Source organism: Prionailurus bengalensis, chromosome A3 (assembly GCF_016509475.1).
Source record: "Prionailurus bengalensis isolate Pbe53 chromosome A3, Fcat_Pben_1.1_paternal_pri, whole genome shotgun sequence".
In the NCBI taxonomy this organism is placed as follows: domain Eukaryota; kingdom Metazoa; phylum Chordata; class Mammalia; order Carnivora; family Felidae; genus Prionailurus; species Prionailurus bengalensis.
The window spans coordinates 57,600,317-57,612,971 of record NC_057354.1 but is presented as its reverse complement, the minus strand read 5'-3'; the positions used below and the strand labels follow the sequence as shown (position 1 = coordinate 57,612,971).

At 41.1% G+C, this 12,655-nt stretch overlaps 1 protein-coding gene across 1 annotated transcript in view; it reads left to right on the top strand.

The window, feature by feature from the left end:
• The window catches only part of SLC9A4 (solute carrier family 9 member A4), a 67,035-nt gene extending 54,667 nt beyond the window's left edge, over nt 1-12,368 (top strand). Inside the window, exons 10-12 of the mRNA XM_043603056.1 lie at nt 3,534-3,665; nt 5,128-5,215; nt 11,735-12,368. Of these exons, the coding sequence (XP_043458991.1) occupies nt 3,534-3,665; nt 5,128-5,215; nt 11,735-12,090 (576 nt within the window). The 3' untranslated portion in view covers nt 12,091-12,368. The remainder of the gene's footprint in view (nt 1-3,533; nt 3,666-5,127; nt 5,216-11,734) is intronic.
• The last annotated feature ends 287 nt before the right edge of the window (nt 12,369-12,655 follow it).

The window sequence follows — 12,655 nt, the reverse complement described above, 5'->3', positions numbered from 1 at the left end:
TCATGTGGTGTGGGGCTGGTGGCTGGAACATTTCTCACAGTCCACACCTCAAAAGAGGCCATCTTGGGAGTCAGGAGTCATTTCAGAGCAAGGCTAGAATGAGTGCACAGTTTGACTCTAGGGGGATCCTGATATATAGTTGATCTGAAGCTGAGCTGGTCCTGCCGGGTCTATTGCACCTGGGAGGGCTCCGGCCACTCCTGTTTGAAGCCACTCCCCTCAGCAGATTGTCACTGCTGAGCAAGCTGAAGAACTAGCTTCTAGAGGTTTCCAGTGAGACAGCCCTCTGGGACACAGAAGCTCTCTGGAACACAGTGGGGATGGGAATTGAGAAAAGTTCTCTTTAAACCTACAAGGGAAGAGACTGACCTCAGCTCAGACTCTAAGGATAACTTAGAGATTGATGGGCAGTCCCCTGATGTGGCCTAAATGATCAGGTCACACGCAGAATTCCCACACACTTTCAAAGGAGGAAAACCATTTATGCAACTTGAGTTCCCTTCCGCAAATATTTAATGCACTTCTAGCACTTTGTCCCATAGAGCTCAAGTTTTAGGGGGAAATACGGTCTTTAAACAATCACCAACTCCTTCATTAAAAGGCTGAAATGGAAGGAACAGAGGGAAGAAGCTTGCATATACATTATATGCATAGGACCAACTACGCTCCCTGCAGATAGGCAAGAATAAGCACATGGGTGATGTGATATGAGACAAAATAGAACAAAAAGTGTCCAAATGTTCCTTAAAGTACAGCCCTCAAGTCAAGGTGTGGGAAATTCCTAACAGCAACGTATACATATACATATATATGTACAGATACATGTATATGAGTGTGTGTATACAAACATCCATGCACCCCGAATTCACTTTTGCATAAAGTTAACATTGATGAAAAATTGTAAGTCTGTCTTGGTGTTCTAGATGTCTAACTTTAAAATATGTTGTGATAGTGTCGTATGTCATTCTTTAATATCTCCGTGTATAAATAGCACTTAGGTTGAGGTCCATCATTAGTGATAGTGGATAAGAGTCCGTATTTCAAACTGTCTTCAAAACTTAATTTTTTAAGCCAAGTGTTTATCAGGTTGGTTAATTTGTCAAGAGTGGCTGGTGAAGATCTCCTATCAGCAGATGGTGAAGGGTGTCTGGGTGGCTCAGGCTCGCTTCAGCCGAAGTGTCCTACTTCGGCTCAGGTCATGATCTCATGATTGTTGGGTTCCAGCCCCACGTTGGCTCTGTGATGACAGCTCGGAGCCTGGAGCCTGCTTTGGATTCTGTGTCTCCCTCTCTCTCTGCCCCTTCCCCGCTTGTGTTCTCTCTCTCTCTCTCTCAAAAATAAATAAAAAGCATTAAAATATTAAAAAAAAAAAAAAAAGGAGACAGTGAAAGCTGGCTTTGCTGATTCCTCATTGTTCCCTTGGCCTCCAACCTATGCCTTCTTTGCAAATCTACTTTTAGACAAGTGTCTATTTTGTGAGGATTAGTTAGTAGATAATGACAGCCACAAATCTACTTCACTGGCTGTATATACACTAAAACACAAACAATAAACTAAAAGCCAGTGAACCAATGAGGACACTGTTGTCAACCCCTCCTTGTTACAAACACCCCCTTCTGTTGTAACAGGAAAGCGGACCATCTCATGTACTGACCATGCAGGGATCTGTTATAAACCTGCATGAAAAGCACTAATAAGGCTTAATTTCTTTTGTATTTTTTATAAAAATGAGTGGAAACATAAGTATTAGGGTTTTTTTGTTGGTTTGTTTTATTTGTTTCCTTGTTTTTTCTCACACTGGGGATCATCTTGTTGTAACTCTTGGAATGGATGCACCTAACCTAAGGGACCTTTGGCCTAGAGGACAGAATCTCCTTCCTTGGCAAATTGTCCCCAGCCCCTTCCTGTACCTGTCTCACTTCTCACCATACTTTGAATAAAATACTAAATTCTCTTGAGGTAGAAAATAAATTCCCAGCTTGTCTCCAGCAAGTCCTCCTACCTCCCGTCACATATTTTTTATAGCTATGTATTGTTTCATGTGTTCCCTCTTCTTGGAGGAAACATCCACTCGTCTTTCAAGACATAGCTCAGTGCAATGCACCTTTCCCCCCCAAGACTGGATGAGTATCCTTTGCCTATACTCTTTAAGTCCCTGCAGACTCCAAAATCTTACTTCCTGAGCACAAAACAGTATATGCTTGTCGGACTCCCCAAGTAGACCATGAGCCTTTTGAAGACCATAATTCAAATGTATCCATTTTTTTTAAAACCCTGCACCTACCATGGCACCTGGCACGTAGAGCATCTGCTGTTTTGCTGTTGAATTGAAAATGCTTATTACAGCATCCATTAACTGGGAGTGGTAATGCCTGTAGCCCTGACTCTGTTATCCAGTGGGACCCACTGACCCAAGGGAAACAGTATATTCACTGCTGCACTTTGAAAAGAAAGGAGAGACGAAACTCCAGCAAAGCACTTTGTAAACATCTGAGGACCAAGGTTGGTCTGTGGTTCAAGACAGGTTTTTAGTGGCCTGATAACAGTAAAGAAGATGAGGTGTCTGGGTGGCTGGGTCGGTTAAGCATCTGATTTTGGCTCAGGTCATGATCTCAAGGTTGGTGAGTTCGAGCCCTGCATCTGGTGAGCACAGGCCCACTTTGGGTGAGCTCATGCTCTGCTTTGGGGGAGCTCATGCCCTGCTTGGGGTGAGCTCGAGCCCCTCTTCAGTTGAACATGGGCCCCGCTTAGGTTAAAAACAGGATCCCTGTTACGGGTGAGCCCTGCTTCTCTTCTCTCTCTCTCTCTCCCCCTCATAGGATTCTCTCTCTCTCTCTCTCTCTCTCTCTCTCTCTGCCTCTCACTCACTCACTTGAGAGAGCTCTGTCTCTCTCTTTCTCGAAAAAAAAAAAAGCAATAAGGAAGAAATTTTTTATAAAGATAATTGATTCCATTTAAAGGACTGCTCTTTATCGGAGCTTATGGATTATGTCCTTCCTACAGTTTGGTTAAAAGACCTCTTCCTTTCTGAACTGGTAATGGTGATAGTCATTGGCTGACATCTTGAATGCATCTTCCATCGGCAAAATTTAAGAATAGCAACCTTAATGAGATTTCCAATGGAGTTTTGACATTTTTCTGATCCCTTCGATCCAAACACGCAGACACCACTGTCCGAGCATAAAGAACACAACCTGCGAAAGAGGGTGGGTATGGAGCAGCCAAAGTCCATGAGCCCGTCGGGGCGGGACTCTTGCAAGGACACCAGAGGGGCAGTGCAGGTGGACAATGCTCCGCGAGCTGGGAAAGCACAGGCTCCAACCACAGTTCCGTCCTGATGGGGGTGGCCTTGGTCACAGACCTTTCTTCTCGGGGCCACAGCTCGCTCCTCTGTAATTGAGGCGGATGCTCAGGTGGCATCTTCGGTGTCTTCTTTTTTGGGTCATCTCATTCTGCAATATTTCCATGGCCTCCTAAAGCTGAAGGTTGTGCGCAGATGTCCTTGTGTATTTGACATGCCCTTCTCTCTGCAGACCTTGTCCTACAACAAATACAACCTCAAACCCCAAACGAGCGAGAAGCAAGCTAAAGAGATTCTGATCCGCCGCCAGAATACCTTAAGGGAGAGCATGAGGAAAGGCCACAGCCTGCCATGGGGAAAGCCGGTAAGTGGGGTCTGTAGAATCGCTCTGGGAGCTGGGCCAGCCCCTCACAGGGCCTCCTCCTCGGGTGACTGCCAGCGGCAGTGAGACAAAACCACCACCTTGTGGCCAGAGGAATACAAAACTAAGAGGCTGTCGGACACTAGACAACCTGCCTCTGGGGCCAGAGCCTTGGGGTCGGTTGGTCAGGTTGAGCCTCCAGGATGGGTCAGTGACTGGAACACGCTCACTGGACTGTGCGTCTAGACCAGATGCCATGGCAGCCAGGTACTGAGCAGTCCAGGGAAACCTCCCTGGACTGGGGCACCGGGCTCTAGGAAGCTTACCTCTCTCCCAGGAAGATGTAGGGAAGAATATGTTCTTGCCAAGACGCGTGGGCCTCATCTTTCATATCACCCACTGTGCATCTGAACTATTCTCTTTGAGGCTATATCCCACCAATCTCACTGGAACGTCTGGACGAAGGGTAGGTCTGGAGCAGATTCTAATTTCTACCCTAACCTCAGTGGCTCAAATGTAATAATAATGATGCCGATAGTAATAATAGTAAACAACCACCTGAGGAGATGGGTTAAGTGAACTTGTTCAAACATTTTAGTTTTGCGATTTGTTATTTTCAAAATAAAATCAAACTAAATAGTCGACCTGTGATCTTGTAGTAAAGCCTACCTCAGGTATAGATCTGACTGGGTCACATTAAAAGGTACCTGGGAAATTATTAACAATATCATGGCATAGCATTCATATCGTGTTTTCAAAGAATAAAAGTGCTCTCTTGTGTTTTACTTTGTCCTCAAACTATTCCTGTGAACAGTGTAGCACAGGCATTTTATCCCCTTTTTCTAGACAGTGAAACTCACACAAAAAGGCTAATTGGCTTATCTCCCTTAATTATAATTATCCCCGTTATCAGTGAATAGAACGCAGACCATCTCCTGACCATGGACTTTTTTTTTTCCTGTAAAAATATATATGTCAACAATCCATAATTCTGGATTCCTTATTAAAAAACAAATGCTTAGGGGCCTGGGTGGCTCAGTCGCTTAAGCGTCTTTTTGGCTCCGGTCGTGATCTCGTGGTCTGTGGGTTCGAGCTCCACATCGGGCTCTGCATTGATGGGGCAGAGCCTGCTTGGGATTCTGTCTCTCCCTCTCTCTCTCTTGCCCTAAAAAAATAAACATGTGAACTAAAAAATAAAAAAAATTAAAAAAACCAAATGCTTTTCTCAAAACAAAAAGTCACCTTGAGGGGTTCATAATGGTCTCTTTGATCATGAGAGGGGAAGGAAACACATATTGAAGGCTATCGCATTCTACGTTGTTTAAACCAGAATAGTAGGAGTACAGGAGAACCTGTGATCCAAGTGAGGTGCCCGGTGTGAGTCTGCACCCATTACTTTGTTTTCCACGTGACACTCGGGACCACAGGCCTAATTCTGCTTTTTCTTTCCACTTGCTGCCCACAGGCTGGTACCAAAAACATTCGTTACCTCTCCTTTCCCTATGGCCACCCTCAGCCGGCAGGAAGAGGCACGAGGGTTGCTGATGTCACAGGTAATCTGCCAGCCTGGCTCTTCTTCCTCTTTTCCTGTAAAGGGTCAGAGGGCAGATATTTGGGGGCTTGTGGGCCAAAAGGCAAACCCGAGAATATCATGTAGGTACTTACATGACAAGAAAAAGAGAAAACAACGTTTTCGTTAAATCTAATTTAGAACTTGATGTATGAACATTGAAATTTGAATTTCACGTAATTTTTCCCTGACATAATATATTCTTTTAATTTTTTTTCAGCCATTTAAAAATGTAGCAACTATTCTTAGCTCACAGGCTATAGGAAAAGAGGCACAGACTGGGTATAGCTTAGGGATCATAATTTGCTGATGTAAAATGGGCACTTTTTTGCAATATTTGGGGTTCACCCAAGGTTTAAAAGTTAGCAAGATTCTCCAAAGTTGGTTAGATTTTACTAAAATGATTTCATAAATAAATAAATAAATAAAATGATTTACCAAATTTACTGATTAAATGTTTCCAATTTAATATCTAATTCTTAAGTAGAATTCTTAGATTTATTGAAACTGCCTTTTGTTCTAGTAAAAGCCATTATTATTTTTCAAATGTATATATAAAATAATTTTTCTATTAGCAAAAGGTGATATGTAATATATACTATGCCATATTATCTATTTTAATTTTTTTCAAATTTTTAAGACAAAAACACATTGGAAATTCAAATAAACTAAACTCAGGATTTTGGAATTAAATCTTTGAAGAGTGACTATAATTATTCTTTAAAATGGAACTTTATTTACTTCTGATTTAAAAATGTAAAAATAAAATAAAATAAAAACTAATAAAATAAAATAAAAACTAAATCAGTAGATATAAAATAAAATAAAATAAAAACTAATATTAGATATAAAATAAAAACTAATCAGAAGATAAAAAGCATAAAATAAGAAAGTTTAAAAGCACGTGAAACCCCAATACCAAGATATAATTACCATAGAACATTTTGGTAAACATTCTTCTATAATTCTCTCTGCACTATCCTAATTCCTATCCCACCTGTATCTGATATAAGAAAGAAAAAAAAAACCAGCATCATCAAAATCATAGTATCATCATTGTTTTGGAATTTTTATAAATTGTCTAGTTTATTCAACCATCTACTGTGGACATATTTCCATGTCAATATATATAATGTTAATAATCACTTTTATGGTTGAATAATAGCTAATTATATAAAATAATCCTAGCTTATTTTGCTAACTGCTTATTGACAAATATTAAGGTATTATGACTTTTTATAGAATGTAAGCAATGATATTTATTTAAGAAGCACCTTGGCTCACTTGTGAATCACTTTGTGATTTTTGCACAAATAATTATTCCCTTAGTGCGTTTTCTTGGAACCAAGATTTGGGGGTCAAAAATGAAATACATTTAAATTTACTCTCACAACAGTCTCTGAGAAAGGTTGCTTTCAATCATTTTAACCATCACTGGGCTATTGTTAAACTTTTGAGTAATCTATGATGGAATAAGATAACATTTTTATATCATATTAATTTTAATCTGAGTCTGATTTTTAGTGAGGTTGAACATCTTTCACATTCTTGGAAGCAACTATTACTTCTTGGGAAGTTTCTGTTTCTGCCTTTGGCCACTTTTTTTTTTTTTTTTTTTTTTTGGTTTATTCCGTTGTTTGTTTTCTTACAATGAACTGGAAGAACACTGTATAACAAGGATATCATCCATTGTCTCATATTTGTTGCTAATGGTTTCTCTTCCAGTTTCACATTTATCTTTTAGTTTTCAGATATACTTGCCATCAGATATACATTCTGATTAGTCAAGTCTGCTCAGTCTTCCACAGAAAAATTAGAATATGATTTACCCAATGTTTTTCCCTAGAACTTTAATAGTTTAATTATCCCCCTTTATATCTCAAACCCTCTGAGACTTCTCTTTGCATAGATTTAGACACACACACACTTCAGATTGTTTTTCAATGGCCATGCACCTCTCCCAAACCCATCTTTTCCTCCAAGAGGAGATGCTACCTTTGCTGTGCTACAGTCGTTTATCTTGAGAGAGTTTTGGACTCTCAGTTGTGTTTCATTGATCTAGCCATCTATTCCTAGATCACACTCTTGGAACTAGTGTCATTTTATGTCATAAAAGAGCTAATCCACAAACCAAAGCAAATGAACAAACAAAAGAGCACCGTTGTAGGGTTTATAATAATTAATTTCTAAAAACCTTCCTGCTACAAGTAATCTGTTGCTATTTACATTGTTTGAATGAATATAAAATGTGAAATTCTCATGGTCATTTCTTATGATGTCGTTTCAATATCACATGCTCCCGTAGCAGGAGATTACCACATAGCAAACTCACAAGAGCACACATGTGCAAATCTTAAATAAAGCATTATAAATAAAATATGGAAGGACATTAAAGAAATACTACACCTTACAAAGTGGGATTTATTCCAGAAGTGGAGGTTGTCTAACATTTGGAAATGTGTTTACGTTACTCATCAAATGACTAGGGCAAAGGATTGTATTCTTCAGATATATGCCTTAAAAGGCATCTCACTCTTATTTTCTGTAAACATAATAAAACCCTAGGAAAATATATATAGGACTTATATGAAGAAAACATAAAAGTCCACTTCTCCATTTCCTCTCTGTAAAGGGGTGAATATTGGTACCTCCCACATACAACAGTTCTGTTTCAAGCTGAAGCCAGGCAATGCATCCAAAACTCTTAGAACAGTGCCTGGAACCAAGTAAATATGCAAGAAATATTAGCCATTGACAATTAATACTATTGAAGAACATCAAAGAAGGCTTGACATGGGTAGATAGAGGTGTTCTTGGAAAGAAAAGACAACACTTCAGAAATGTTGGTTCTACATGAATTAAACTAGGCATGGAATGAAGTCTTAGTCCTCAATGCACTTTTTTTCTTTCAAATGTGCATAACTGGTTCAAAATTTTATTAGGTTATCAAAAAATAGTTGTTAACAGGGGTGCCTGGGTGGCTCAGTCGGTTAAGCATCCGACTTCGGCTCAGGTCATGATCTCACGGTTCATGGGTTCGAGCCCCGCGTCGGGATCTGTGCTGACATCTTGGAGCCTGGAGCCTGCTTCAGATTCTGTGTCTCCCTCTCTCACATGCTGTCTCTCTCTCAAAAATAAATAATAAAGATTAAAAAAAAAATTTTTTTTAAATAGTTGTTCACCTAGAGATATGAGAAGGGTAAGTAATGAAGTCAAACTTATTTTTTTATGTCATTAAGTTTTTAATTTTAATTCCAGTATAACTAACATACACTATTATTAGTTTCAAGTGCATGATATAGTGATTCAATAAGTCTATACATGACTCAGTGCTCTTTAAGATATGTGTACTCTTAATCCTTTTCACCTTTTTCACCCATTCTTCCACCCACCTCCCTTCTGGTACCCATCAGTTTGTTCTCTATAACTAAGAGTCTGCTTCTTGGTTTCTCTCTCTTTTTTTCCTTTGTTAATTTGTTTTTTTCTCAGTTTCCACATACGAATGAATCATAAAGGATTTGAATAGTCCATTGCGTGTATATACACCACATCTTCTTTATCCATTCATCAATCGATGGTCACTTGGGCTGCTTCCGTAGTTTGGCTATTGTAAATAATGTTGCAGTAAACATAGGGGTGCGTACATCCTTTAAAAGTGGCACTTATTTGATCACTTATCCCTAATAAGTTTTCAAGAATTATAATAATCAAGGTTAGACTGAGATAGTTCTCAATGTGTCTCCGGGCACAATTACTTGAATCCACATTCTCCCCAAATTTGAAGTCTTTCTGCACCTGGACAAGCCAAGGAATGGCCAGAGGGCCTCTAGGGGAGAACACGGAGGGAGTGTTGGCATCCAGCAGGCAGTCCCTGACTAACCAGGTTGTGACTTGGGGAGCATTTGCCTTCCTCACTGTCCCCTGCTCTCTAGTGTTGGAGCATTCCTTACTCTAAATGTCTGGGGGCTCCAAATACTCTTGCAATGCTCTTTTTCAAGGAGCCGAGGCTCACTTGGTGTTATAAGCAGAGATGGCCTTCCTAGACACCCCTCCTCTGCTCTGAGACGGCTTACAATCCATGTGGATTGGGAAAAAATGAAGACGGTGGTATTGACTGCATAACTCTGTGAATATACTTAATGCCACAGAACTGGATGCTTCAAAATGGTTACAATGGGGGGAAAAGATTAAAATGGTAAATTGTAAAGTACCATTATTAATTAAACAGAATTAAAACAAAACCATGAGGAGAGGCAAGAGAGGGGGCTATACCCCAGATCTGGGTCTCTAAAGAGCACACATTATATGAGGTAGTCCATTGTCAACCCCTGGGTATCAGGCTCTGCCTTGCCCTATGCAGAAGCACTGTTCTTCTTCTCCTTCACCTTGCCCCCGGGTGCCCAAGTCCAAATGTTAAAATGCAAGATAAAATAACAGATATTCAGATTTTGCTGCAAGGTCTCCATTGATCTCTCCCTGGAACTGCCAGCCTGAGTGCTGACCTGCGGGAGGTTGTGCAGTTGGGACAGAGCCCAGCCCCCACTCTTCCTCCTTCCTCTTCCACTTTCAGCTGCCCTCTTCCTCCCCTTTTGGACAGATCTACTGACTTGAGATGAGTGGAATCTTGCAAGTCACCTGCTCAAGACCCTTCTGAGTGCTTGGAACCCACTTTTCAATAAGCAGAGGTGGTTAGGAAACATCGGCTATGATCTTTGGGCTGAGGGGAGCATACACTCAGAAGGAGGGGTTGGAAACCAGGACAGGGCAGAGGAAAGTGAGCCAAAGGACTGCTCTTGAGGGCAGAAGCATCCAGGCCATTGTTTTCTTAAGTAATATTCCAAGCAGCAAAGAATCAAGAGGAACTCGTGTTCCAGGCCAGATGGTAGAGCACAAATTAAAGGGAAGTAATAAAAAAAATGGACAAATACACTTAACTATTTTTTTTTTAATTCAAAGCAGTTGATTCCTGTCCCCTATCCCCCTCAACTTCCAGGCTACCTTCTCAGGATAATTCGATCACATTTAGAAAAGCATCATTGAACAGGTTTTTTAAAATTTTTCTGATGACTAAATACCTTTTGTCATGTGTAAACCTCTGAGCGTATTACTGTGGGGTTCTTCTTTTGTGTTGTGTTTTGTTTTTTAGGAGGGAATGGAGAGTGGGACAAAGAGCCCTGCTTTCAGATTTAAAGTTCTTAAAATACTTAGAGTCTCGAGAGAATATTTAAAGGAAAGACAAGTTTATAAGGTTACAACTTGAGGAAATGAGAATCAACGAGATTTGTGAAAAATACTCCCTTGAAGATGGGTGCACAGGGAAATAGGGAAAAGGCAATGTCCTAGGCATCGAGGAGGCCCTTCGGAAGGTCATCTGAGAGGGGATGTCATGTAGATACCCAATGGTTTCCCTCCGCTCTTGGTGTACCCTTCCGACCCACATAGGGCATGTATCAGGGAGCCAGGCACAGCCTGGCAGAGAGCAGATGCACAGTGGGACAGACTCTGTGCACACTGTAGTCCCATCTTCTTCACTGTGTGATACTGAAAGTCATTTAACATCTCGAAACCTCAGCCGCTTTACCTCTGAAATAAGGATGCTAATTTCACTCATCTCCAACGAATACGATAAGGACTAAATGGCACAACAGATATAAAGTGGTTAGCACAATGACAGGTGCATGGTGAGTTCTCAATACATGGACATTTCTACCACTGTCGTTGCTGTCACGTGCCAGTGGAAATCTGTGCACCCTTTTACCTCCCTTGAAAGGAGGACATGTAATCACTCTTGTTTTGCCACACATGACTCTCTGCTGCGGCTCTCTCCTCTCCCTGTTCCATGACTGGCTACTTCAAGGTCAAAGGGATGAAACTCAGATCTCATGCTTTCTGGTAAGCACTGATTAAAAAACAAACCAACCGTTTAGAAGCTCATGGGTGACTCAGTTGGTTAGGTGGCTGTCTCTTGGTTTGGGCTCAGATCATGATCTCATGGTTCATGAGTTTGAGCCTCCGTGCTGACAGTGCAGAGCCTGGTTGGGATTCTCTCTCTCCCTGCCCCTGCCCCTGCTCAATCTCTCACTCTCTCTCTCTCTCTCTCTAGAAATAAATAAATAAACTTAAAAAAATTTTCATATCATTGTTAACCATGGAACCTTCGGTTTAGTGTTGGTCTTTGACAGTGCAATGCATCTTTGCGCCTACTGGCCACTTGATCTGCTTTTGTAAAACAAAACAAAACAAAACAAAAAAAAACCTCTCTTACCTGCAGGAGTCTAGCCCAATACACAGGTTTCCAGGCATTTCTATTTATTTATAACACGGCCCATAACAGGGCTTCTAGTGGCTGCCCTCCTTGGGGCAGAGAAAATCAGCCAGGTGAATGTAAGAGTTAGAACATCAAGAAGGACTCCTCTTCACTCTGAGTTCTTGCCATGCAGATATGAAGTCTTCTCTCTGATCTTAAGTTGTGTTCTTTCCTCCTCTTGTCATATTTTCCTAGACAATGACAGCAGCGATTCAGAACTCCCATCCATCATGTTCAAAGCACACTCTCGAGCAGGGATACTTCAGGAAAGACGGCTGACGCAAGAGATAATCCCAATGAAGAGCTTACCTAGAGGAGGGAAACCATCCCACTTCGGTTATCAGAGAAACACCAGCCAAGAAGAGCATGATGGCAGGGGCAGAAGGGAGGCGCTACGGCCCAAACCGCTGTTCCACGCGGTAGATGAGGAGTTTGAATCTGGAGAGGAGAGTGGAGAGGAGACCTCAGCAATCAGATCCAGATGGTCAGGGGAGCACAGACCCACTAGGCAACATCACAGGTCCCACAGTCCTTTGCTCCAAAGAAAATAGTTTCAATATCCACACAGTAGTCTCCATGTATTTCAAGAGTCCATTTTCCTATTGTTGTGGAAGAAGGAGTTTCAGAGTTACGAAGAGAGCTACTGAGTTTATTTTTTGGAGCCTGTGAGCCATACATCTGTAAGAGGCACGGATATTTTTTTGGAGAAAAACGTGGAACAAACTTGCAGGCTCTGCTGTATTCTTAGCTGGTGTACTTTGTAGATGAAGTACCCAAGGGTGATAAATGTTAATCATCACAGGAATTATTACTAAAATTCCTAAAAGTCTGTGATCCATGAACTGTATTGTGATACAAGCATGATTGGTCAGTAATTCACCTTAACTGTATGCCTGTGCAGCTTATAATCAAAGTTATAACTGGGAAATGCCTGGGAAATCATCTGGCCCAACCCTCCGTGTTTACAAATAAGGACCTAAGGACACCCTTCCCAAGGTCATGTGGTGAGTTGCTGCTTTCACAAGCTGGTTGTCCTCCCTCCCAAGAGAATGTATTCAGTTTTGATTTTGATATGCACTATGCGATAATTATTTTTCTGGGGAAAGGTAAAATTTG